The sequence below is a fragment of the Herpailurus yagouaroundi genome, unplaced genomic scaffold (assembly GCF_014898765.1).
Source record: "Herpailurus yagouaroundi ecotype Mexico unplaced genomic scaffold, PumYag 163, whole genome shotgun sequence".
Taxonomy (NCBI): Eukaryota; Metazoa; Chordata; class Mammalia; order Carnivora; family Felidae; genus Herpailurus; species Herpailurus yagouaroundi.
In genome coordinates this window covers 28741158-28766929 of record NW_024412404.1, presented here as the reverse complement: position 1 = coordinate 28766929, position 25772 = coordinate 28741158, and the positions used below count along the sequence as shown (strand labels likewise).

Here is a 25772-nt window from a genome sequence, read left to right as displayed (position 1 = left end):
CTATAAAGAATTTACCAAACTCAACACTTAAAAAACAAATAACCCAGCTAAGAAATGGGCAGAAGACATGAATAGACACTTCTCCAAAAAAGACATCTGGATGGCTAACAGACACATGAAAAGATGCTCAAAATCATTCATCATCAGGGAAATATAAATCAAAACCACAATGAGATACAACCTCACACCTTTAAAATATCTCAATTAACAACTCAGGAAACAACAGATGTTGGCAAGGATGTGGAGAGAAGGAAACCCTATTATACTGTTTGTGGAAATTAAAGCTGGTGCGTCACTCTGGAAAACAGTGTGGTCGTTCCTCAAAAAATTAAAAATAGAACTACCTTACAACCCAGCAATGGCACTACTAGGAATTTATCCAAAGGATACAAAAATGCTGATTTGAAGGGCACATGAGCTGCAATGTTTATAAGCAGCACTATCAACAATAGCCAAATTATGGAAAGAGCCCAAATGTCCATCGACTGATGAATGGATTACAATGATGTGGTATATGGAGAAGCCAAGATGGCAGAACAGCATGGAAGTTTTCTGTGTGTCTTGCATCCATGAAATACAACCAAATCAACACTAAACCATCCAGCACACCTAGAAAACTGATCTGAGGATTCACGCAACAATCTGCACAACCTGAACCACAGAACTCAGCAGGTACACGGTACAGAGAGGTGAATTGGAGGAGAGAGAAGCTGCAGAGGGCAGGGAGCTGTTTTTGCGTGAGAGAAAGGACTGAGATGGCGGGGGGAAGAATATGGGAAAAGCATCCCCCCCTCAAAAGCAGCTGGAGAAAGAGTGGAAAAGTGGAAACAGCCACAGGGACTTAACAAAAAAGGCAGAAAGGAGAAAGGAGAGGGTTTAAATTCCATTAACACTCTGTAAACAGGGCGAGTGCAGAGTCTGAAATGCCGCAGTTTGATACCTGGTGGTGCTCTGGTGAGAAGGGTGAATCCCCAGGAGCAGAGTGAAGTCGAGGGGTCTTCAGGCCACACAGGGAGAGGCGGTTCCCCTGTGGGGAGAACACCTGGTAGAGGCTGTGTGGCTCCCCCAAAGGCAAAATCCCCAGTGGACCCAGGAGAACAACTACATTCACTTGTTCTGGAAAAAGGTCATTAAGGCTGAAGCCTGGTGCCAGATTTATGTTGCAATTTTCCATAATCCCTGAAACGCTGCTGCTACACAATCGTGCGAACTTTTTCTGGGGCGGGCTGGCACCCACCTGCAGTCTCTGGGCATCAGCTGTGGCACAGTCTCATGAATGTTCCTGGGTGCACCGGCACCTGGCCAATGCTTGGTGAGACCCTCCCACAGAGTGGCAGAACGGGTCAAAGCCATAGTCCCTCAGAAGTAAGGGTCAGGAAAAACAGCTTCATCTGAGATAAAACTTAGGAGGGAGGTGCTGCCTGGGGCTTGGTCACAGTGTAAAAGTGGGGAATGTATGGAAGCTGAAGACAAAGGACAACAAATGATGGCTTAATTGCTGCTCAGGGAAAACAGAGTTTCAATACTAGAGACTGGGTAGCCAGGTGACACCATTTTCACCTCTCCCACACATGTGCATATGCACCTATAAGTGCCACAAAAATCCATCCCAGTAAGCTAAGCAGCGCCATCTAGTGGACAACAGAGCCATTATACCAAGCCCTGCCCAACTGGGCTAACCTTGCTCTCCAGGAACACAAATCTCTCTGCCTACTTAGTTTATGGACTATAAAGCACTTCACAGTTTGACTTCTAGGGGAAACTGAAGTAATTTCAATCATATATCAGTCTGTTCACCAGTCCATATATTAAATTTTCTTTCTTTTTCTTTTTTCTCTTTTTCATTTCTTTTCTTTTTTCTTGAATATGGAAAAAGAAAAATTTATTTTTATTTTCAGTTTTTATTAAAAATATTTTCCCCTAACTTTTTCTACTATATTTTTTACTTTTGTGTAATTTTTTTCAAATTCTATTTTACTTCCATCATTACATTTTATTCTACTTCAGTGTATTCATTTTTTCAAATTTTCAAATGGTTTCCTTTTTTTTCCTTTCCCCTTTTTCTCTAATCTATCAAGCCCCTTTCAACACCGAGACCAAAACACATCTAGGATCTAGCATCATTTATGTGACTTTTGTGTGTGTGTTGTATTTAATTTTTTAATTTTGATTTTAAATTTTATATTTTGATTTTTTTTACCCCAATTTGTTTTCTCCCTTCAAAATAATAAAATGAAGGAATTCACCCCAAAAGAAAGAGCAGAAAGAAACGACAGCCAGGGACTTAGCCAACACAGATACAAGCAAGATGTCTGAACCAGAATTTAGAATCATGATAATAAGAATACTAACTGGAGTGGAAAATAGATTAGAATCCCTTTCTGCATAGATAAAAGAAGTAAAAGGTAGTCAGCATGAAATAAAAAATGCTATAACTCAGCTGCAATCTTGAATAGCTGCCACAACAGCAAGGATAGATGAGGCAGAGCAGAGAATCAGTGACATGCAGGACAAACTTATGAAGAATAATGAAGCAGAACAAAAGAGAAAGACTAAGGCAAAAGAGCACGATTTAAGAATTAGAGAAATCAGTGACTCATCAAAAAGGAACAACATCAGAATCATAGGAATCCCAGAAGATGAAGAGAGAGAAATAGGGGTAGAAGGGTTATGTGAGCAAATCATAGCAGAAAACTTTCCTAACCTTGGGAAAGACACAGACATCAAAATCCAGGAAGCACAGAGGACTCCCACTAGATTCAACAAAAACCGACCATCAACAAGGCATATCATAGTCAAATTCACAAAATACTAAGGCAAGGAGAGAAACATGAAAGTAGCAAGGGAAAAAAGTCCTTAACCTATAAGGAAAGACAGATCAGGTTTGCAGATCTATACACAGAAAATTGGCAGGCCAGAAAGGAGTGGCAGGATATATTCAATGTGCTGAATCACAAAAATATAAAGCCAAAAATTCTTTATCCAGCAAGGCTGTCATTCAAAATAGAAGGAGAGATTAAAAGTTTCCCAGACAAACAAAAATTAAAGGAGTTTGTGACCACTAAACCAACCCTGCAAGAAATTTTAAGGGGGACTCTCTGAGGGAAGAAAAGATTAAATAGATACATAGATAGATAGATAGATAGATAGATAAATAGATAGATAGATAGATACACACACACACACCAAAAGCAACAAAGACTAGAAGGGACAAAAGAACAGCACCAGCGACTCCAACTGTACAAGCAACATAATGGCAATAAATTCACATCTTTCAGTACTCACTCTAAATGTCAATGGACTCAATGCTCCAATCAAGACATAGAGTAACAGAAAAGATAAGAAAACAAGATCCATCTATATGCTGTTTACAAGAGACCCACTTTAGACCTAAGAACACCTTCAGATTGAAAGTAAGGGGATGGAGAACCATCTATCATGCTGATGGTCAACAAAAGAAAGCCAGAGTAGCCATACTTATATCAGATAATCTAGACTTTAAAATAAAGACTGTATCAAGAGATGAAGAAGGGCATTATATCATAATTAAAGGGTCTATCCACCAAAAAGACCTAACAATTATAAACGTTTATGCTCCAAATGTGAGGGAACCCAAATATATAAAGCAATTAATCACAAACATAAAGAAACTCATTGATAATAATACCATAATAGTAGGGGACTTCAACACCCCACTCACAGCAATGGACAAATCATCTAATCAGAAAATCAACAAAGAAATAATGGCTTTGAATGACACACTGGACCAGATGGACTTAACAGATATATTCAGAACATTTCATCCTAAAGCAGCAGAATACACATTCGTCTCCAGTGCACATGGAACGTTCTCCAGAATAGACCACACAATAGGACACAAATCAGCCCTCAACAAGTGCAAAAAGATCTAGATCATACCGTGCATATTTTCAGACCATAATGCTATGAAACTCAAAATCAACCACAAGAAAAGTTTCTGAAAGGTAACAAATACTTGGAGACTAAAGAATATTGTACTAAATAATGAATGGGCTAACCAAGAAGTCAAAGAGGAAATTAAAAAGTCCATTGAAGCCAATGAAAATGATAACACCACAGCCCAAAACCTGTGGGATGCAGCAAAGGCAGTTATAAAAGGAAAGTATATAGCAATCCAGGCCTTCCTAAAAAAGGAAGAAAGGTCTCAGATACACAACCTAACCTTACACCTTAAAGAGCTTGAAAGAGAACGGCAAAAAAAACCCAAAAACAGCAGAAGACAGGAAATAATAAAGATTAGAGCAGAAATCAGTGCTATTGAAACAAACAAACAAACAAAAACAAAACAGTAGAACAGATCAATGAAACCAGAAGCTGGTTCTTTGAAAGAATTAACACAATTGATAAACCAGTAGCCAGTTTGATCAAAAAGAAAAAGGAAAGGACCAAAATAAATAAAATCAAGAATGAAAGAGGAGAGATCACAGCCATAACAGCAGAAATAAAAATAATAATAAGAGAATATTGTAAGCAGTTATATGGCAATAAAATGGGCAATCTGGAAGAAATGGACAAATTCCTAGAAACATATACACTACCAAAACTGAAACAGGAAGAAATAGAAAATTTGAACAGACCCATAACCAGTAAAGAAATTGGATTAGTAATCAAAAACCTCCCAAAAAACAAGAGTCCAGGGCCAGATGGCTTTCCAGGGGAATTCTACCAAACATTTAAGGAAGAGTTAACACCTATTCTCTTGAAGCTGTTCTAAATAATAGAAATGGAAGGAAAACTTCCAAAGTCTTTCTATGAAGCTAGTATTACCTTGATTCCAAAACCAGACAAAGACCCCACTAAAAAGGAGAACTACAGACCAATTTCCCTGAAGAACATGGATGCAAAAATCATCAACAAGATATTAGCCAACTGGATCCAACAATACATTAAAAAAAATTCTTCACCATGACCAAGTGGGATTTATACCTGAGATGCAGGGCTGGTTCAATATGTGCTGCAGAACAATCAATGAGATTCGTCACATCAATAAAAGAAAGGACAAGAACCATATGGTCCTCTCAATAGATGCAGAGAAAGCATTTGACAAAATAAAGCATCCTTTCTTGATAAAAATCCTAAGAAAGTAGGGATAGAAGGATCATACCTCGAGATCATAAAAGCCATATACAAAAGACACAATGCTAATATCATCCTCAGTGGGGGAAAACTGAGAGCTTTCCCCCTAAGGTCAGGAACAAGACAGGGATGTCCACTCTCCCAGTGTTATTCAACATAGTATTGGAAGTCTTAGCCTCAGCAATCAGACAACACAAAGAAATAAAAGGCATCCAAATAGGCCAGGAAGTCAAACTTTCACTCTTCACAGATGACATAATACTCTATATGGAAAACCCAAAAGATTCCACCAAAAAACTGCTAGAACTGATTCAAGAATTCAGCAAAGTGGCAGGATATAAAATCAATGCACAGAAATAAGTTGCATTCCTATACACTAACAATGAAGTGACAGAAAGAGAAATCAAGGAATCAATCCCATTTACAATTGCACAAAACACCACAAAATACCTAGGAATAAATCTAACCAAAGAGGTGAAAAATCTATACACTTAAAAACATAGAAAGCTTATGAAAAAAATTGAATAAGACACAAAAAATGGAAAAATAGTCCATGCTCCTGGATAGGAGGAACAAATATTGTTAAAATAATACTACCCAAAGCAATCTACATATTCAATGTTATCCCTATCAAGATAACACCAGCATTCTTCACAGAGCTAGAACAAACAATCCTAAAATTTTTATGGAACCAGAAAAGACCCTGAATAGCCAAATCAATCTTGAAAAAGAAAACCAAAGCAGAAGGCATCACAATCCTGGACTTCAAGCTATATTACAAAGTGGTAATCATCAAGACAGTATGGTACTGGCACAAAAACAGACACTCAGATCAATGGAAGAAAATAGAGAACCCAGAAATGGACCCACAAACATATGGCCAACTAACCTTTGACAAAGCAGGAAAGAATATCCAATGGAATAAAGACAGTCTCTTCAGCAAGTGGTGCTGGGAAAACTGGACAGCAACATGCAGAAAAACGAACCTGGACCACTCTTACACCATACACAAAAATAAACTCAAAATGGATAAAAGACCTAAATGTAAGACAGGAAGCCATCAAAATCCTCAAGGAGAAAGCAGGCAAAAACCTCTGTGACCTTGGCCACAGCACTTTCTTACTCAACACATCTCCGGAGGCAAGGGAAACAAGAGCAAAAATGAACTATTGGGACCTCGTCAAAATAAAAACTTCTGCACAGTGAAGGAAACAATCAGCAAAACTAAAAGGTAAACGACAGAATGGGAGAAGATATTTGCAAATGACATATCAGATAAAGGGTTAGTATCCAAAATCTTTAAAGAATTTATTAAGCTCAACACCCAAAAAACAAATAATCCAGTGAAGAAATGGGCAAAAGACATGAATAGACACTTCTCCAAAGAAGACATCCAGATGGCAAACTGACATATGAAAAAATGCTCAATATCACTCATCATCAGGGAAACACAAATCACAACCACAATGAGATATCACCTCACACCTGTCAGAATGGCTAACATTAACAACTCAGATAACAACAGATGTTGGCAAGGATGCAGAGAGAAAGGATCTCTTTTGCACTGCTGGTGGGAATCCAAACTGGTGCATCTACTGTGGAAAACAGTATGGAGGTTCCTCAAAAAATTAAAAATAGAACTACCCTACAACCCAGCAATTGCACTACTAGGTATTTATCCAAGGAATACAGGTATGCTGTTTCAAAGGGGCACCTGCACCCCCATGTTTATAGCAGCACTGTCAACAATAGCCAAGGTATGGAAAGAGCCCAAATGTCCATTGATGGATGAATGGATACAGATGATGTGGTATATATATATACAATGGAGTATTACTCGGCAATCAAAAAGAATGAAATCTTGCCATTTGCAACTATGTTGATGGAACTAGAGGGTTAACGAAATTAGAGAAAGACAAATATCATATAACTTCACTCATATGAGGACTTTAAGACACAGAACAGATGAACACAAGGGACGAGAAGCAAAAACAATATAAAAACAGGAAGGGGGACAAAACATGAAAGACTCTTAAATATGGAGAACAGAGGGTTACTAGAGGGGTTGTGGGCATTAAGGAATGGGTTAGGGGCATTAAGGAATCTACTCCTGAAATCACTGTTGCACTATATGCTAACTAATTTGGATGTAAATTAAAAAATGAAATATAATTAAAAAAAAGAAAATGTTGTATATGTATTCAATGGAATACTACTCAGCAGTCAAAAAGAATGAAATCTTGTCATTTGCAACAACATGGATGGAACTGGAGGGTATTATGCTAAGTGAAATAAGTCAGAGAAAGACATGTATCATATGATTTCATTCATATGGGGAATTTGAGAAACTTAGCAGATGACCATAGGGGAAAGGAAGGAAAAATAAGATAAAAACAGAGAAGGAGGCAAACCATAAGAGACTCTTAAATACAGAGAACTGAGGGTCGATGGGTTTGGGGGTTTGGGAGATGTGGGATAAATGGGGTGATGGGTATTAAGGAGGGCATTTGTTGGGATGAGCACTGGGTGATACATGTAAGTGATGAATCACTGGGTTCTACTCCTGAAGCCAAGACTATGCTGTGTGTTAACTAACTTGAGAATAAAATATAATAATAAAAAGCAGACAAAATAATTACCTTAATCTTTTTATTTTTTAAGTTTGTATTTTTATTCCAGTTAGTTAATATACAGTGTAATACTAGTTTCAGGTGTACAATTTCATGATTCAACACTTACATACATCACCCAGTGCTCATGACAAGGGCACTTCTTAATTCCCTTCACCTATTTAACTCATCCCTCCACCCACCTCCCCTCTGGTAACCATCTGTTTGTTCTCTATAGTTAAGAGTCTGTTTCTTGTCTTTTTTTTTTTTTTTTTTGTCCTATGCTCATTTGTTTTGCTTCTTAAAATATACATATGAGTGAAATCATATGGTATTTGTCTTTGTGACTGATTTACTATGCTTAGCATAATACTCTCTAGCTCCATCCATGTCATTGCAAATGGCAAAATTATATTCTCTTTATGGCAGAGTAATATTCCACATATATGCATGCCACCTCTTCTTTATTCATTCATCAGTTGATGGACATTTGGGCTCTTCCCATAATTTGGCTTGGCTATTACTCATAATGCTGCAACAAACACTGAGGTGCATGTATCCTTTCAAATTAATATTTTTGTATTGTGGGGGTAAAAACTTAGTAGTGCAATTGCTGGATTGTTCTATTTTTAACTTTTTGAGGAACTTCCATACTGTTTTCCAGAGTGGCTGCACCAGTTTTCTTTCCTACCAACATTGTAAGGGGGTTCCACTTTCGTAACATCCTTGCCAAGGCTGTTGTTTCTTGTGTTGTTAATATTTTTAGAGATGGTTCTTCTGAAGAAATAGGAGACACATTCTAGCTGGAAAATAAGTGCTAAAGGTACACAAAGTTTAAAGATTGAGTTGATGGAAATATTGGTTTTAAAATAGGTTATCAATCGGAACAAAACCTTATCATTGACAACACAAGTCAGCCGGGGGAAAAAAGGCTTAATTTGTTTATTTTCATCAGTAATGTGAAGAAGATAGGCAAATAACTTAGATTACACCAACTTAGACTTTGGAAGAAATTACAGAAATATGAAACATGTGCTCCCTTATACTAAGACACAAACATTCTGTGGTAACAGCTTTTATATAGGAACAAATCATAAGTATTCATGCATCTGAGGGGCTGATTATGAATAAATAATTTAGGCAAATAGCAGCATTGGTCAGCTGTGACATGCTGTGGTTATTCCCTATCCTTACAGAATGTTCTAAGACTGAGAACAATTCTGTTCCTCTCCAGCATGAGAATGATGCCTATGTATGTAGCTAAGCTAAAGGCCAAGGACAGCATTTAAGAGCACACCTGATGCAAACCATATATATTCCAAGGTAATGGGTGCTATGACCATTATTTCCTTGGGCTAAGGATGAAGGGAATGTAGACCCAAGCATTGGTACTATTTCTGTCATTTTCTTCATAACCACAACCTAATATACAAGCATCTATCATTTTAGCTATCTAAATGCCTTTGGTAAATATTTATTAATTCTGTTGAATCATGTTCATGGCTAGATAGAAATGAAATAAAAAGAGTATAAACCACTACATTTTAGAAATTTCAAGCACATGGTTTATATCAGAGATAAGAATCAAAATTCAGTAAAGGATCTTGCAATTAATCGATTGTCATCAATATGTGGAATATTTAGGGACAGTAGGGTGGTTCAGCTGGTTAAGTGTCTGACTCTTGATTTGGGCTCAGGTCATGATCTCACAGTCATGGGATCCAGCCACACATTGGGCCTCCATGTGGGGTTTGGACCCTGTCAGGATTCTCTCTCCTTCCCTCTCTCTCTCTCTGAGCTTCCCTGCCCCCCATCTCTCTCTCTCAAATTACAGAAATAAACATTTTCAAAACATATATGTGGGATATTTAGGGAGAGATAGTTTTGCACATCCAAGTAAAATGTGGCCTAGAAAATAGATTTCTGTTTTGCTAGGGATGTACAAAGGGGAAGTGACATCTGCCAGAGACGCAGCACTACAACCCTATGGATGTCACATTGGCGAGAATGAAGACGATGATTCTCTGAAGACTTCCATGCCAAGGCCATATAATTTTTTTATCTTGATATTTTCATTCTGCACATTGTCTCCCTCAGAGCCTGGTGGACCTGCTTGTTCCGCAGAGTGTAGATGACAGGATTCAACAGCGGGGTCACCACTGTGTTCACAAGGGCAGCCTCCCTGTTGGAGTCCAGCTTGTTCATTTGCTTTGGTTTCACGTATATAAAGACACAGCTGCCGTATATCATGGAGAGGACAATGAGGTGAGACGAGCAGGTGGAAAAAGCTTTCTGTCGCTCCTTGGCTGATGGGAGTCGCACAATTGTGACTACTATGTTGCCGTATGCGATGACGGTTATGATAAGGGATGTCAAAAGGATCAACAAAGCAAGGACAAAGACCAACATTTCAACAGACCTTGTATCAGAACAGGAGAGATGAATCAGGGCACCAAGGTCACAGAAGAAGTGGGGAATGACATGGGGGCCACAGAAGGATAACTGGGAAACCATTACTAGTGGACCAGTGATGAGAATGAAGGCCAAAGTGAAGCAGGCAGTGACCAAGAGGAAGCAAGTCTTGAGGTTCATGATGGTTGGGTAATGCAGAGGCTTGCAAATGGCCATGTACCGATCCACAGACATCACTGCTATGAGGAGGAAACCTGCTGCTCCCAGATAGACAAACACAAAGGCTTGTATGAAACAGGCAAGAAAGGAAATGGTTTGGCGGCCTAAAAGAAAGATGACCAGCAACTTAGGAATAACAGCACTTATGAAACAACACTCAAAGAAGGAGAAAGTGCTGAGGAAAAAGTACATAGGTGTCTGGAGCCGGGAGTCAGCACAGGTGATGGTGACTATGACAGCATTGCCTGTAATGGATGCCAGGTAGGCCAGCAGGTGCACCAGGAAGAGGACCTTTCCCAGGTGTTGGATGGCAGGAAACCCCTCCAAGGTGAATTCTTGGACGGTGGTCCCGTTCCCCATTTCCATGGGCATCTCTTTCCACAGCATCATCCCTGCTGGTCTTAACCCAAAATCAGCAACCACAAGCTTTTAGAGGAGCATGCTTAAGGTATTTGCCTATCCAAGAAGGTGGCTAGACTGATGGCTAAGTAGTTTAGTCAATTGGTTCTTGAATCAGATGGACCTGAATTCAATACTAGTTCAACAGTGTGTTCTAACCCCTGAGATGGGTCATCTTTGGAAAGTTAGCTAACCTTGTGAACTTCATTTTCACCCTCAGCAAAATGAAACTGATAAGATCTACCTGTTCATGTTCTTGTGAGAATTAAAGCGTGTAACTCACTTGACATATGATGCTAATGTTTCCTGTTGCTCCTCAAGTCTAACTGTAATGCTATGATCTTTAATATAATGCTTAAATATAGCATCAGCCGTAGGCAGGGTTATTGACATTTTTGTAGTTATATATTTTATTGTTTTTAATGATATTATCAGTTTGTAAGTAAACATAAGAGTGATGTTAGTAACATTCCCTTTGAATATCCCTTTTAATAATGCAACACATTCTGTTGTCCAAGCTGTCATCATCATCATCTGTTGAGGATCTATGCTTGTTCTGTGTTGGGTCATTGAAATTCAGTATTTCTATGACTCTTCACAATAACCATGAACCCCTTATTTTATAGAAGCGGAAACTGAGGCTTAGAGAGTTCCAGAGAACTTGGGTCACATAACTGGGACTTTAGCCAGAATACCTGACTCCAGAGTACCTGCTGTTTCCAAATGCGGTGACAAAATATTTTAAAATGGGAGTAAATTTATTGTTGATGATTTCTTAACCTTAAGTGAAAGATTAGCTTCATAGCTTACTTGTTTCTACCCTTAGTTATAATCACTGATGAGTTACTGGCCTGTGGAATGACACAGGGCTTAGAGAGCATCTACTTTAGCTCAAGAATTTTATAGAAGAAACTAGAGACCAGAGACATTGGGTGCTGCTCAACAACAGGACATGAACTGTAAGTCCAGAATTGACCACCCACCCCTTGGGTTCATGCTGGCCTGTGAGGGCGGTGGGACTGACAGTAGGTCACAGGATTAACCTACTTAAGAGGATATTCTGGGAACCTGGCACACATACACTGACTCTTCCATGAAACTCAGTGAACATTCTTCTCTCTTCAGTCCTCTCAATCAATGACTTTTCTTAAGATGGTGTTTGGCTCTAGTATCTCAAAAATAGGCTAAACACTGGGAGTGTGGAATGTGTCACTCTCACTAACCCATTGTGGGCCAGATCCCCTAAAGTGCTGCTTGTGAAACCAGAGTGCTTACCCCCAGCCTGAAGGAGCTTCTGCTTCTGTTCCAGTTGTCCCCAGTAAGTCCACAAATCACCACGGTCCCTGAGGCCAGTCACACATAGGAGTCACCTCATGGCAGGCAGGACTTCCTCCTCTTGCAACTATTATCTTCCAAGAAATGGAGAGCTTGCTGTGGGCTGAGAGGAAAGGAGAGAGGAAATGCATTTATCATAGCCTGTTGTCCTACAGTAGGGTGAATATGCATCCCATGTTGCCAGTGTCTGGCTGACAAAGCCCTCTTTCTATAGCCCAAAATGTTTCGTACCACAGCAAGGCTACATGGCAGCCTTGACCACTGAAACCCCAGAAAGGAGCAGCTGGAGTAAAACAACCACATTTCACTACCGCCAATTCTGGGCTAGAGCTGGAATCTCAGACTTAGGGTTCTTCTCCCAAGTGGGTAAAAGTCCGCCTAACATGCAACATTGTGGTCTACCTCATTCACCGGCTTCTTATAGGTTTATCCCTGGGTCCTGAGACAAGGTCCTTCTGCCATAGTGCTCCACTGTCACTGGTGCATCTGCTCCAAGATACCTTGTACTCCACCATGCTCCTCCATCATATCTTCACCTTTCCATTTCGAGAAGCATCCTTGTTTTACTGCATTGACAATGAGAATCTGCTGACATGCAAGTCTGAGGCTCTCTGATATTTTTTATACAAGACTGGTCACCAAACAGGATGGACCCAGCCAGTGAGCAGAGAGTGCAGCCCCCTAATTTTACTAGATGATGAAGACACAGGGGCAGAAAGTAAAGGCACGGCTGGTGTCCTGGGGGCAGCTAATTGGTCACTGTTGAGAACAAGTTACTAGGGCAACCCTTATTTATCTTCTCATTATTTATGGTGACACTGATTCCCAGATGTCCACACTGTTCTCTGCCAAGAGTTTTCAAGAAAACTATATGACAATTTCCCAAGGGTTTCTAAAATCCCAAGCTGAATGTTGCTGCTAATTTGAGGTACAAGTCCAGAGTACAATTTTCTACATGTGGTGTATGCCAGAGCATACACCCTGGCTTTCATCAGTCTTTTGGGAAGATACTGGTGAAGTCCACCTTTCTTGGTCAATCATTCTTCATGCTTCTACCAATGTTATGATTCTTTTCATTGCATATTTTCATCTAAAAGATATCTTAATTTTGTTCCACAATCTCCTTGAAAAGGAAAGCACACACTTCTTTCTCTTCGGGGAAGAAAAGGAATACTTGGTGATTTCTATAAAATCTCTAGCCTGGCAGGACCCTCTCTCTTTGAAAGTATCTGGGAAGTGGATCCTCAGATTCTTTCTAGATGGCATAGAGGAAGAGATGTGAGCCTTAGGGTGGAGAAGCTGTATCCATAGCAACGATTGGCTTGAAAAACTGCTTCCTCTCCTCGGTACCTCAGCTAAGCTGCAGTGGCAGGAGTGATCCATTTTTCCGTGGCCTTGGCTTCCCATTGAAATACAGAGAAGTGGACTACACTCCCAAATGTATTTGCAGGCAACCCTGGGGTATATGGTAGCTGTATGGAAATTTGTTCTGCTTGAATCTTCCCTCATAAGTATTGAACTTACAAGGTCAAGACAAATATTACAGAAACTTTCCCGAGTTTCATGTGGGTTCCACCTTCCCACTAATAGACAAAATCGTTTTTATAACATCTCTCCATCAACACACTTTGCTTTCAATCCAGGCCAAACCTGGACTCCATGGTAATATTCTCAGTTGGAAGTTAGGAAAAATAAAGAATATGGGAGATGAGTTACAGAAGCCGGAGCAAAGTGAGACTATACATTTTAATGCTCAGATAAGGGATCCTTTGCATGGGGTATTAATTTTATTCAGTGCCATATTCATGGTGCAGAAATACCTTACACCTGGGGAGCACCAATGCCAACATGACAGTGGGAGGGTGGGAGGAGAGGGTCTCCATGTGGTTTGATGGAAAGGTTTAGAAAGGGGACACTCAAAGAAATGAGCTGAACTAATTACACTTTGTATCTAGCATAAGGGGTGGTGAACTGACACTAACAAATATTTCAAATTGTTCCACTTTTCTGGATAGTGCCTTCATGGCTCTCCAATACCAATATTTCTTCATGTTTTTTGATGCAGTCTCAATGCAATATTTTTGCTTTTTTTACCTTGCCTCAGCAACATTTCTAGAAAGAAATTGCTATGGCCTATGTCAAAGAGGTAACTGCCTGTATTCTCCTCTAGGATTTAATGGTTTCCTGTCCCACGTTTAGATCATTCATCCATTTTGAATTTATCTTTTTGTATGGTGAAAGAAGGCGGTGCAGTTTCATCCTGTTGCATGTTGCTGTCCAGTTTTCCCAAACACCATTTGTTGAGGAGACTGTCTTTTTTCCATTGGCTATTCTTTCTTGTTTTGCCAAAGATTAATGGACCACGTAGTTGTGGCTCAGTTCTGCATTTTCCATTCTGTTCCATTGATCTATGTGTCTATTTTTGCTCTATTACCATATTGTTTTAATTACTACAGCTTTGTAATATAACCTGAAATCCAGAATCATGATGCCCCCATCTTTACTTTTCCTTTTCAAGGTTGCTGTGGCTATTGTGGTTCCATACAAATTTTAGGATTGTTTGTACTAGCTCTGTGAAAAATACTGTTGGTAATTTCATATGGATTACACTAAATGTGTAGATTCCTATAGGTAATATAGACATTTTAACAATATTTGTTCTTCCGATCCATGAGCATGAATGTCTTTCCATTTCTCTGTGTCCTTTCAGTTTTCTTCATCAGTGTTTTATAGTTTTCAGAGTACAGGTCTTTCACTTCTTTGGTTGGTTTATTCTTCAGTATCTTATTGCTTTTGTTGCATTGGTAATGGAATTGATTTCTTAATTTCTCTTTCTCCTGCTTCATTATTGGTGTCTAGATATGCCACAGATTTCTATACTTTGATTTTGTATCCTGCAATGTTACTGAATTTGTAAGTCAGTTCTAGCAATTTTTTGTTGGTGTCTTACAGGTTTTCTCTATAGAGTATCATGTCACCTGCAAATAGTGAAACTTTGTCTTCTTCCTTGCCAATATGGGGGCCATTATTTCTTTTTGTTGCCTGATTGCTGAGGCTAGGATTTCCAGTACAATGTTAAAGAACAGCAGTGAAAGAGGACATTGCTGTCTTATTCTTGATCATAGAGGAAAAGCTCTCAGTTTTTCCCCATTGAGGTTCATATTAGCTGTGGGTTTTTCATATTTGGCCTTAAAATGTTGACGTATGTTCCCTCTTACCCTACTTTGTTGAGGGTTTTTATTATGAATGGATGTTGTACTTTGTCAAATGCTTTTTTTGCATCTATTGAGAGGATCGGATGGTTCTTATCCTTTCTTTTATTAATATTGTATATCACATTGATTTGCAAATATTGAACCACCCTTGCAGCCCCAGAATAAATCCCACTTGATTGTGGTAAATGATTCTTTTAATGTATTGTTGGATTCAATTTGCTATTATTTTATTTAGAATTTTTGTTTTTGTTTTAAATATAATTTATTACCAAATTGGCTCACATACAACACCCAGTGCTCATCCCAACAAGTGCCCTCCTCGATGCCCATCACCCATTTTTCCCCTTTCCCCCCACACCCATCAACCCTCAGTTTGTTCTCCGTATTTAAAAGTCTCTCATGGTTTGCCTCCCTCCCTCTCTGTTTGTAACTATTTTTCCCCCTACCCTTCCCCCATGGTCTTCTGTTAAGTTTCTCAAGATCCACATGAGTGAAAACATATGATATCTGTCTTTCATTATTTAGAATTTTTGAATCCACGTTCATCAGGGACATTGGCCTGTATTTCTCCTTTTTAGTGGAATCGTTGTCTGGGTTTGGTGTCAAGATAATGCTGGCCTGATAGAATGAGTTTGGAAGTTTTCCTTCTATTTCTATTTTTGGAACAGTTTGAGAAGAATAGGTGTTAATTCTTCCTTAAAAGTTTGTTAAAATTCACCCGTGAAGCCATCTGGCCCTGGAATTTTTTGTTGGGAGACTTTTTTTTATAACTGATTCAAATTCTTTGCTGGTTATCAGTCTGTTCAAGTTTTCTATTTCTGCCTGCTTCAGTTTGGGGTGTTTATATGTTTCTAAAAATTTATCCATATCTTCCAGATTGTCCAATTTATTGGAATATAATATTTTGTAATACTGTCTTCTTTTTTGTTGTTCTAAAAAATGTGATTTATTTTATTTTTAAATGTTTATTTATTTTCAGAGAAAGTGCATGCTCATGAGCAGGGGAGGGGCAGAGGAAGAGAGAGAATCCCAAGCAGGCTTCACACTGTCAGTGCGCAACCTGATGTAGGGCTCTATCTCATGAACCATGAGATCATGATCTGAGCCAAAATCAAGTGTTGGACGTTTAACTGACTGAGCCACTCAGGCACTCCCATAATATTCTCTTCTGGATGTTTATATTTCTGTGGTGTTGGTTTTTATTGCTCTTCTCTCATGTGTGATTTTATTTATTTGGGTACTTTCTCTTTTCTTTTTGATAAGTCTGGCTGAAGGTTTATCAATTGTACTAATTTTTTCAGGGAACCAGCTCCTAGTTTCACTGATGTGTTCTACTCTTTTTGGGGGCTTTTCTATATCATTTACTTCTCCTGTAATCTTTATCTCCCTGCTTTTGCTGGCTTTAGGTTTCATTTGTTGTTCTTTTTCTAGTTCCTTTAGGTGTAAGATTTGGCTGTTTATTTGAGATTTTTCTTGACTCTTGAGTTAGGCCTGTATTGCCATATAATTTCCTCTTGGAATTGCTTTTGCTGCATCCCAAAAGTTTTGGACCACTGTGCTTTCACTGTAATTTGTATCCATATATACTTTTTAAATTTCTTTTTAAATTTCCTGGTTGACCCATTCATTCTTTAGTAGCATGTTCTTGAACCCCCATGTATTTGTGGGGTTTCCAAACTTTTTCTTGTGGTTGACTCCAAGTTTTGTAGTATTGTGCTCAGAAAAAAAATGCGTGGTATGATTTCAATCTTTTTGTGTTTGTTGAAGTCTGATTTGCTACCACTGTGTGATCTATTCTGGAGAATGTCCCATTTGCACCTAGTCTCTTTGTATTTGTTGAGGCCTTACTTGTGACCTAATATGTGATGGATTCTGGAGACTATCCCATTTGCACCGAAAAGAATGTGTATTCTGCTGTTGTAGGATGGAATGTTGTGAATATTTCTAAGTCCATCTGGTCAGTGTATCATTCAGAGCCATTTTTTCCTTGTTTATTTTCTGTTTAGATGATCTGTACATTGATGTAAGGGTGGTGTTAAAGCCCCTTACTATTACTGTATTATTACCAATGAGTTATTTTATGGTTGTTATTGTTTTATATATTTGGGTGTCTCCATGTTGGGTGCATGAATAGTTACAACTTTTATATCTCATTGTTGGATTGTCCCCTTTGTTATGATATGGTGCCCTTTTTCATCTCTTGCTAGTCTTTGTTTTAAAGTCTATTTTGTCGATATAAGTATTGCTACTCAGGCTTTCCTTTGATTTATATGCATGATAAATGGTTCTCCATCCCCTCACTTTCAATATGCAGGTGCCTTTAAGTCTAAAATGAGTCTCTTCTAGGCAGCATATAGGTGGGTCTTGCTTTTTGATCCATTCTGGCTCCCTATGTCTTTTGGTTAGAGAATTTAGTCCAATACAGAGTAATTATTGATAGATATGTATTTAGTGACATTTTATTACTTGATTTGTCATTGCTGTTGGAGATTCTTTCTCATCTTTGTCACTTTTGGTGTTTCTTTACACTCAAAGAGTCCCCTTTAATATTCCTTGCAGGGCTGGTTTAGTGGTCACGAACTCCTTTAGTCTTTGTTTGTCTAAGAAACTCTTCATCTCTCTTTCTATTCTGAATGATAGCCTTACTGGATAAAGCATTCTTGACTGCATATTTTTCCCATGCAGTACTATAAATACATCATGCCACTCCCTTCCAGTTGCCAAGTTTCTATTGAGAAATCTACAGCTAGCCTTATGAGTCTTCCCTTGTAAGTTAAGGACTTCTTTTGTCTTGCTGCTTTTAGGATTTTTTTTTTATTGCTGTATTTTGCAAATTTAACCACAATACATCTTGGTGTTGGCCTACTTTTGTTTATTTTGATGGGAACTTTCCGTGCCTCCTGGATTTGGATATCTGTTTCTTTCCCCAGATTAGGGAGATATTCAGCTATTATTTCCTCAATTTTCTGCCCCCCTTTCTCTCTCTTCTTCTTCTGGTACTCCTATAATATGAATGTTATTGTGTTTGATGAAGTTGCTGAGTTCCCTAAGTCTATTCTCATATTCTATAATTTTTTACTTTTCTATTTTGTTCAGCTTATTTTCCATTATTTTGTCTTCTATATCACTAACTCATTCCTCTGTTTCTTCCAGCATACTGTTCATTGCATCAAGCCTGTTTCCAATCTCAGGTTTTGCATTCTTCATTTCTGACTGATTCTTTTTTAACAGTGTGAATTTAAGGTGGTGGGCAAGTGAATCTAATTAGTGTAAAGGGTGGATTGAAGAAGACACTGCTAGGCCTCACCCATATTACCTTGGATTCAACTTGACAGGCAGCCTATAGGTTGTTTACTATAAATTCCTGCAAACTCTGTCAGTGCACTATTTTTGGCCCTGGAGCACATTTTTCTGTGCATAAGACAAGCCAGAAGGGCTAGCGAAAGAACACTCCCACAAGCAATCCTCAATGGATGATGGGTGCAGAATTGTTATATACATACCCCATCTTCTTTTCTTCTGGGTTTGAATAATTCATAAGAATGTATTATACTGCTACACAGAATTCCACAGTGAGATTGGGCTCCAATTTCCCAGAAGGGTAACTGGCTTGGTAATACAAAATTCTTTTCACTATAGCACTTTCCCTCCTCCCTACTGGTCATTCATGGAATAAACTCTCCAGTAAACTACTTGTCTTCAAATTCTTGCTTCTGGGTCTGCTTCTGGAGTAACTCAAACCAAAACATTGAATTTTTTTCAACTCCCTAGTTTATTTCTCCTGAAATTGACACCTTCTCTGCAAATTGTATACCTACTAATACTAAGAAGTTTCCTCTGTGAATCAATCCTTCAATTTTCATGGGCTGTCATATGAGAAACATCTTTAACAAAGTAATACTTTTCATTCTAAAATAACTGGTTTCAAGGAGTTCATTAAGGACTTTCTGTTCCACCGAGGTGAAATAACCCTTTCCCCCCCAGGTCTTCCCTCTTTAAATTAGAATACCCTGGACATAACACAACAAAGAATGATAGAAAGATTCTGAAAAATAGAAAGAAGATAGTAGATGGCCTAGGGACCTTGGGACTTGAGGAATGATATGGCAGTCATTTCCCTGGGTTTCTTTATTGCCTTTCTTTTTTTTTAAATTTTTTTATATTAAATATAATTTATTGTCAAATTGGTTTCCATACAACACCCAGTGCTCATCCCAACAGGTGCCCTCCTCAATGACCATCACCCACTTTCCCCTCTCCCCCACCCTCCATCAACCCTCAGTTTGTTCTCAGTATTTAAGAGTCTCTTATGGTTTTCCTCCTTCCCTCTCTGTAACTTTTACCCTGTCCCCTCCTCCGTAGTCTTCTGTTAAGTTTCTCAGGATCCACATACTGAGATACCTCATTGCCTTTCATATATCCCAGACAGGGTGCTTCAGAAGCCTCCAACTCAGAACCGACAGATTCTTTTAAATAGTTAAAAAAAAAAAAAAAAACTTTTCCCCCTAACCCAAACTTGGAGAAGAATGCCCTAATAACAGAATTTTTATCAATACTAACCCTACTCCATCCAAATACCAACAGAAAAAACATACCTCTTCTAGTGGCTTCATCTGAGTCGAGCAAGGAGTATCTTCCCTGCTCATTCATGATAAAAAACAAAAATAAACTCATAATAAGCTAGGAATACACGGTAACTACCTCAACTTAATAAATAGCATCTACAAAAATACCTAGAGGCTCATCTCCTACACTAGTCTGGTTCATGAGGTCAGGCTATGAAAATTGGAAGAGGTGGCTATTTTATCTAATGCACAGAAACCAAAAGCAGAGAATTCTCAGGAGTTCCCTGCCTTTAGATTAGGTTCAGAAATTATATTCTTCTTTGGAGAAAGGAGGGACATAGACACAACAGTCCTTGGAAGACCATAACCCCCAGGACAGTTTATAATCAGACCATTCCCAGACATAAAAATCTAAATCACTCAACATTCTTTGATAGTCTAAAGTTCTTCCTAATCAGAATATGCCTTAAATATAAGGAATTCTCAAATCAAGCAGGAAAGGAATATACACAATCAAATCAGACACAGTAAAAATCAAATGCACACCATGTACATGTCGTGTCAGATGTGACAGGTACTACTTCCCATTAGGGCCAATTGTCTTCAGTGGGGAGGGAGCCACCTACTCCAAGAAGCTACAAACACAATAACTGACCCAATTTTAATCCATTTTTAAATTATCAATGCATTCATTTCCCTTTTAAACTTTCCTAATTATCAGTTCTGTTAGTTTGCTGCATAAAATGTTGACCATAATTTAGCTTAACCTGAAAGATGGTGGCAGCTCCCACACCTAAAATCACACTGGGAGAAAATATCTCTTACATGTGGGGAGAGAATCTGGTAGTGCGATCACCTATTTTTCAGTAACCTACTGGGACCAAGGCTTGGCAATATCAATTACAGGGGGAAAGTTGAACAAATTAAAAAGTTTTGCCTTTTATTTATGTTTCAAGAAAGAATTAAAGACAATTTTTTTGGTTACATTTGATACACTAGAAGATGACAATGTCAAAGTGCCTAACCACCTCTAGGTTACCCTAAGCTACTTATGCCTCTAAAACCAATTGACCCAAAGAAAGAACCAGCTTACTGCTGGTTCATTTACATAAAAGATACAATTAATGAAATACCATTAATTTTCATTAGGCTATTATATGACTTTATGTAATTTTCAGGAACAATTTGTTTCTAAAATTTCAAACCATGAATACATAAAATGGTAATGTTTTCTATGTTTTCTTAGGTATCAGAAAACTCAAGCATAAGAATGTACCAGCAATTATTATTATTATTATTTTATTGACAACTTTTTAAATTCTTAGCTTAAAAAAATTATATGATTTATGTATACTAGGTTCTCCACAGAGAACCTAGTTGTTTGAATTGAATTCATAAAAGACCACTGAGTAGAAAATCAAGATATCCTTCAGCATAATATAGAGAACTAAGATGAATTTTCAAATAGTGAAAAGTATTGCATTGCAAAGTAAGATAGTACCCATCTAGATGAAATTAGCATATGCTAGATCACTATATGTAGAGATTCTATAGGAAAGATTTCTGCAATAATGGGAAATTGAACTAGAAGACCAAGAAGATCCACTTACCCTCCAAAGCTCTGTTTCTGCAACCTCACCCTGGACAGAGCATCCCTCAGAGCCTGGTGGACCTGCTTGTTCCGCAGAGTGTAGATGACAGGGTTCAACAGTGGGGTCACCACTGTGTTCACAAGGGCAGCCTCCCTGTTGGAGTCCAGCCTGTTTGTTTGCTTTGGTTTCACGTATATAAAGACACAGCTGCCGTACATCAGAGAGAGGACGATGAGGTGAGAGGAGCAGGTGGAGAAAGCTTTCTGTCGCTCCTTGGCTGATGGAAGTCGCACAATTGTGACCACTATATTGCTGTATGCAATGATGGTTAAAATGAGAGATATCAGAATGACAAGCAGAGCAAGGAAGAGGACATATATTTCAACAGACCCAGTGTCAGAACAAGAGAGATGAATCAGGGAGCCGAGGTCACAAAAGAAATGAGAGATGACATTGGGGCCACAGAAGGATAACTGAGAAACCTTGAGCACCAGACCAGTGATCAAGATGAAGGACAAAGCATTGCAGAAGAAAGCCAGAAGGAAACTAACCCTCAGGTTCATGATGGCCGGGTAGTGCAGAGGTTTGCAAATGGCCAGGTATCGATCCAAGGACATCACAGCCATCAGGAAAAAAATTATTGACCCAAAGAACAGAAAAGAAAAGGCTTGTGTGAGACAAGAAGTAAAGGAAATTGTTTGCCTTCCTGAAAGAAAGATGGACAGCAGTTTAGGAATAACTGTGGTAATAAAACAGCATTCAGAGAAGGAGAAAGTGCTGAGTAAAATATACATTGGTGTCTGGAGGCGATGGTCAGCCCAAGTGATAATGATGATCACCATATTTCCTGTGATAGAGGCCAGATATGCCAGCAGATGCATCAGGAAGAAGATGTTCCCCAGGTACTGGATGGCAGGAAACCCTTCCAGAATGAATTCTTGGATTGTTGTCTCATTCCTCACCTCCATGTTTATCTCCATTTCTCTGTCATCAACTCTGTTGGATCTGTTAAACAGAAAACACTATCATCAAGTGATTCCTATCATCAAAGAATAAAAAATTTAAATCATGGCCACTATTAAAAAAATAACTACTACTTGCAGCTACAACTCTGAATGAGGGCTTATTTTGTATCATTTAAATGCTGTATTATAAAAGATTTTGAACTTTTTCTATTATTAAATTGTAAAAATTGAAGGCTTATTGTTTATTTTTGAAAATAAATTTTAATGTGCAACTTTACTTTTTTGGCAAATATTTTAATATTTTATTTATTTTTAAGACAGAGAGAGACAGAGCATGAGTGGGGATAGGGCAAAGAGAGATGGAGACACAGAATCTGAAGCAGGATCCAGACTCTGAGCTATCAGCACAGAGCCCAACGTGGGGCTTGAACTCAAACTGTGAGATCATGACCTGAGCCGAAGTCGGATGCTCAACCGACTGATCCACCCAGGCTCCCCGGAAAATATTTTTAATAAGTCCATAAGGTAAAGAATGCAAATTGAAAATTATTGTTTACACATAATGTATAAAACTAACAGATAACAATGAAGATTATCATCCCACAAAGATATTTTTATGGGGTCACAGTTTTAATTTCTATACTTCAGGTATAATATGCAATATATGAAGCTGTCCTATGTACTGACTTCAGTCCTCTGGAAATAGAAACTGTGGGGGGGGGGCCCTGGGTGGCTCAGTCGGTTTAGCATCCAATTCTTGATCTGGGTTCAGTTCACGATCTCACAGTTCATAAGTTCCAGCCCCACATCAGGTTCTGCACTGATGGTGTGGAGCCTGCTTGGGATTCTGTCTCTCTTTATCTCTGCCCCTCTCCCACTTGTGCACACTCTATAAATACATACATACATACATACATACATACATACATACATACATACAAGAAAAAGAAAGAAAGAAAAGAAAAGAAAAGAAAAGAAAAGAAAAGAAAAGAAAAGAAAAGAAAAGAAGAAACGAAAAGAAAATGAAATTGGCAAGGAGATCGTTTTCCTATTAGCATGTTCCAAACCAGTTATTTTCCTGACCTGAAGTTTGTTCAGCCTGAGTTCTATACCCAAGACCTTAAGAGAAAGCAAGAGAGTGTTATGCTAAGTGAAATAAGTCCTACAGAGAAAGACAGATACCGTATGTTTTCACTCTTATGTGGATCCTGAGAAACTTAACAGAAGACCATGGGGGAGAGGAAGGGGAAAAAAAAGTTAGAGAGGGTGGAAGGCAAACCATAAGAGACTCTTAAAAACTGAGAATAAACTGAGGGTTGATGGGGGATGGGAGGGAGGGGAAAGTGGGTGATAGGCACTGAGGAGGGCACCTGTTGGGATGAGCACTGGGTGTGGTATGGAAACCAATTTGACAATAAATTTCATATTCAAAAAAAGAGTAAGGAGGAAACCTAGTTTATCACAATATCTCATAACTACCCAGTCTTTGGGTTTAAGAGAAACCATGTCTAAAGGTTGGGGGCTAGAGGCATGGTTACATGACTTGGTTGTTCAGAATCAATGAATAAACATTTAATGGGTGAGTCAGTTTCCCTCTCACTCTACCCACCTGACAGAAAAATTCTTCCTTCTGCTCTTAGTCATAAATTACCCTTCAATATTGTTTTCTGGGAATATTTTTGTTACACCAGAAGATTTTGGTGTGATGGAATTACACCTGTATCCCCTTTGCAATCACTAGAGGAACATTGTTTTGTTTTGCTTTGTTTTGTTAATGCCAGTGTGTACCTAGAAGCCAGATGAATTGATATGTAATCTTTGGGGAACGAATCTGGGCATCCATTGGAAATCAGTGCTCTAGTGAGTAAGTCACCATAATTAAATTGTACTTTACTTAATTCTTTGATTTAGCTAAACCTATTACAGTAACTATGCATGACCCGCAATACAAACTTAAACATAACAAGTCTCTGCTTTAAATATGTGACCTGTTAGGTTGCAAGTATCCTCATAGTCAAGTACTTACCAAGAAGCAGCTTACAGGAAACAGTTTCTTTGACAATATGCTTCTCTTTTCTTCCGACAAGCCAGGAATTTTCTCCTAGGCTAATGGAACGCAGGGTGGGGAAGAACACTCTTAAATGAGACATACTTTTCCTTGAACTATTGAAGAAATCAATAAATGCCTTATGTCTTAAATTAATAGGAAATGATTAAGGCTGATTTTTTTTTCATGGAAGACAGATTTCTAAACTCTGGAGGATTGACAGTCATAGTTTTCCCCTATAGCAACTGGACTGATAAATCCTAGATCAAGACAATAGAAAGTATCACAAATATGCACCAGAATTTGCTGATGCAACCATTTAAAATTCCTGAACATATTTATATCCAGTCTATGGCATACGATGACCCAGTCCATCATAAACATCAAATTTGGTCAGTTATGCATCCATACCACAAGAAAGTCAGGAAGAAGAGACAACAAATGTCACTTTCCTTTGGACTTGTTAGTCACTTTCCCATCAACCAGTTGCTCCCCACCTTTCAGAGTAGCTGAGGATCATTGCAGTCATAAATGAGAATACATTCAAATGCCCTGATGATATATTTACTACAGGATTATTTACCATCCCCAATGAGACACACAGGGTCCAAAAGGACAAACCTCTGGAACACTGAGAATTCATTTAGAGGAGTATAAAAAAAGGAAGCAGGAACTAAAATCATAAGAGTCCCAGAGGACATTTAATTGTCCATATTTGGAAATGAGAAATTTCAGCAGAAATATAACATAATTGCCATTTCACTGCATATGGTAACATACAACTGTCATTACCAATAGCCCACACAATTCTTTGTACAAGTCTTCAAAGGTATATTTTCCACGAGTGGTCTAGAGTGGTAAAATTTACAAAATCCCGAATTACATATGTCAAGAAAGACAAGCTTAAATTTTTACAATTGTCTTTGCTTGTTTCCCTTTTTAACTTGGTATTTTATTGAATGAGGTATAATTTACATTCTGTAAAATGAACAAATTTTAATTGTACAGGTTGATAATTTTCTAAGCATATAAATAGCCATGTAACCGCTGTTCAAATCAAACTATAAAACAGTGCCCTCCTTAATACCATCACCCATTTAGCCCATCCCCTGTCCACCTCCCCTCCAGCAACCCTCAGTTTGATCTCTATAATTAAGAGTCATTCTTATGGTTTGCCTCTCTTTTTTCTCTCTCCATATATTCATCTGTTTTGTTTCTTAATTCCACATATGAGTGAGATCATATGATATTTGTCTTTCTCTAACTGACATATTTCACTTAGCATAATACACACTGGCT

The 25772-nt window shown here is 38.4% G+C and overlaps 2 protein-coding genes across 6 annotated transcripts in view; both read right to left on the bottom strand.

Annotated features, from left to right (window-relative positions):
* Positions 1-8647: 8647 nt before the first annotated feature.
* On the bottom strand, positions 8648-11036 carry LOC121036949 (olfactory receptor 6C74-like). Its single transcript, XM_040485772.1, has one exon. The coding sequence runs from the start codon at positions 10743-10745 to the stop codon at positions 9783-9785; it is 963 nt and encodes a 320-aa protein (XP_040341706.1). The 5' UTR covers positions 10746-11036; the 3' UTR covers positions 8648-9782.
* Positions 11037-11140: 104 nt separating this feature from the next.
* The window catches only part of LOC121036947 (olfactory receptor 6C74-like), an 81085-nt gene continuing 66453 nt past the window's right edge, over positions 11141-25772 (bottom strand). For 2 of the 5 annotated variants that reach the window (XM_040485770.1, XM_040485767.1), the window contains exons 4-6: positions 24453-24589; positions 21480-22466; positions 11141-12192 (exon numbers count right to left, since the gene is read on the bottom strand). In XM_040485770.1, the coding sequence (XP_040341704.1) occupies positions 12126-12192; positions 21480-22441 (1029 nt within the window). In that variant the 5' untranslated portion in view covers positions 22442-22466; positions 24453-24589 and the 3' untranslated portion in view covers positions 11141-12125. Of the gene's footprint in view, positions 12193-21479; positions 22703-24452; positions 24590-25772 lie in introns of those variants that run through there. The other 3 variants (XM_040485768.1, XM_040485771.1, XM_040485769.1) reach the window with 3 other exon arrangements.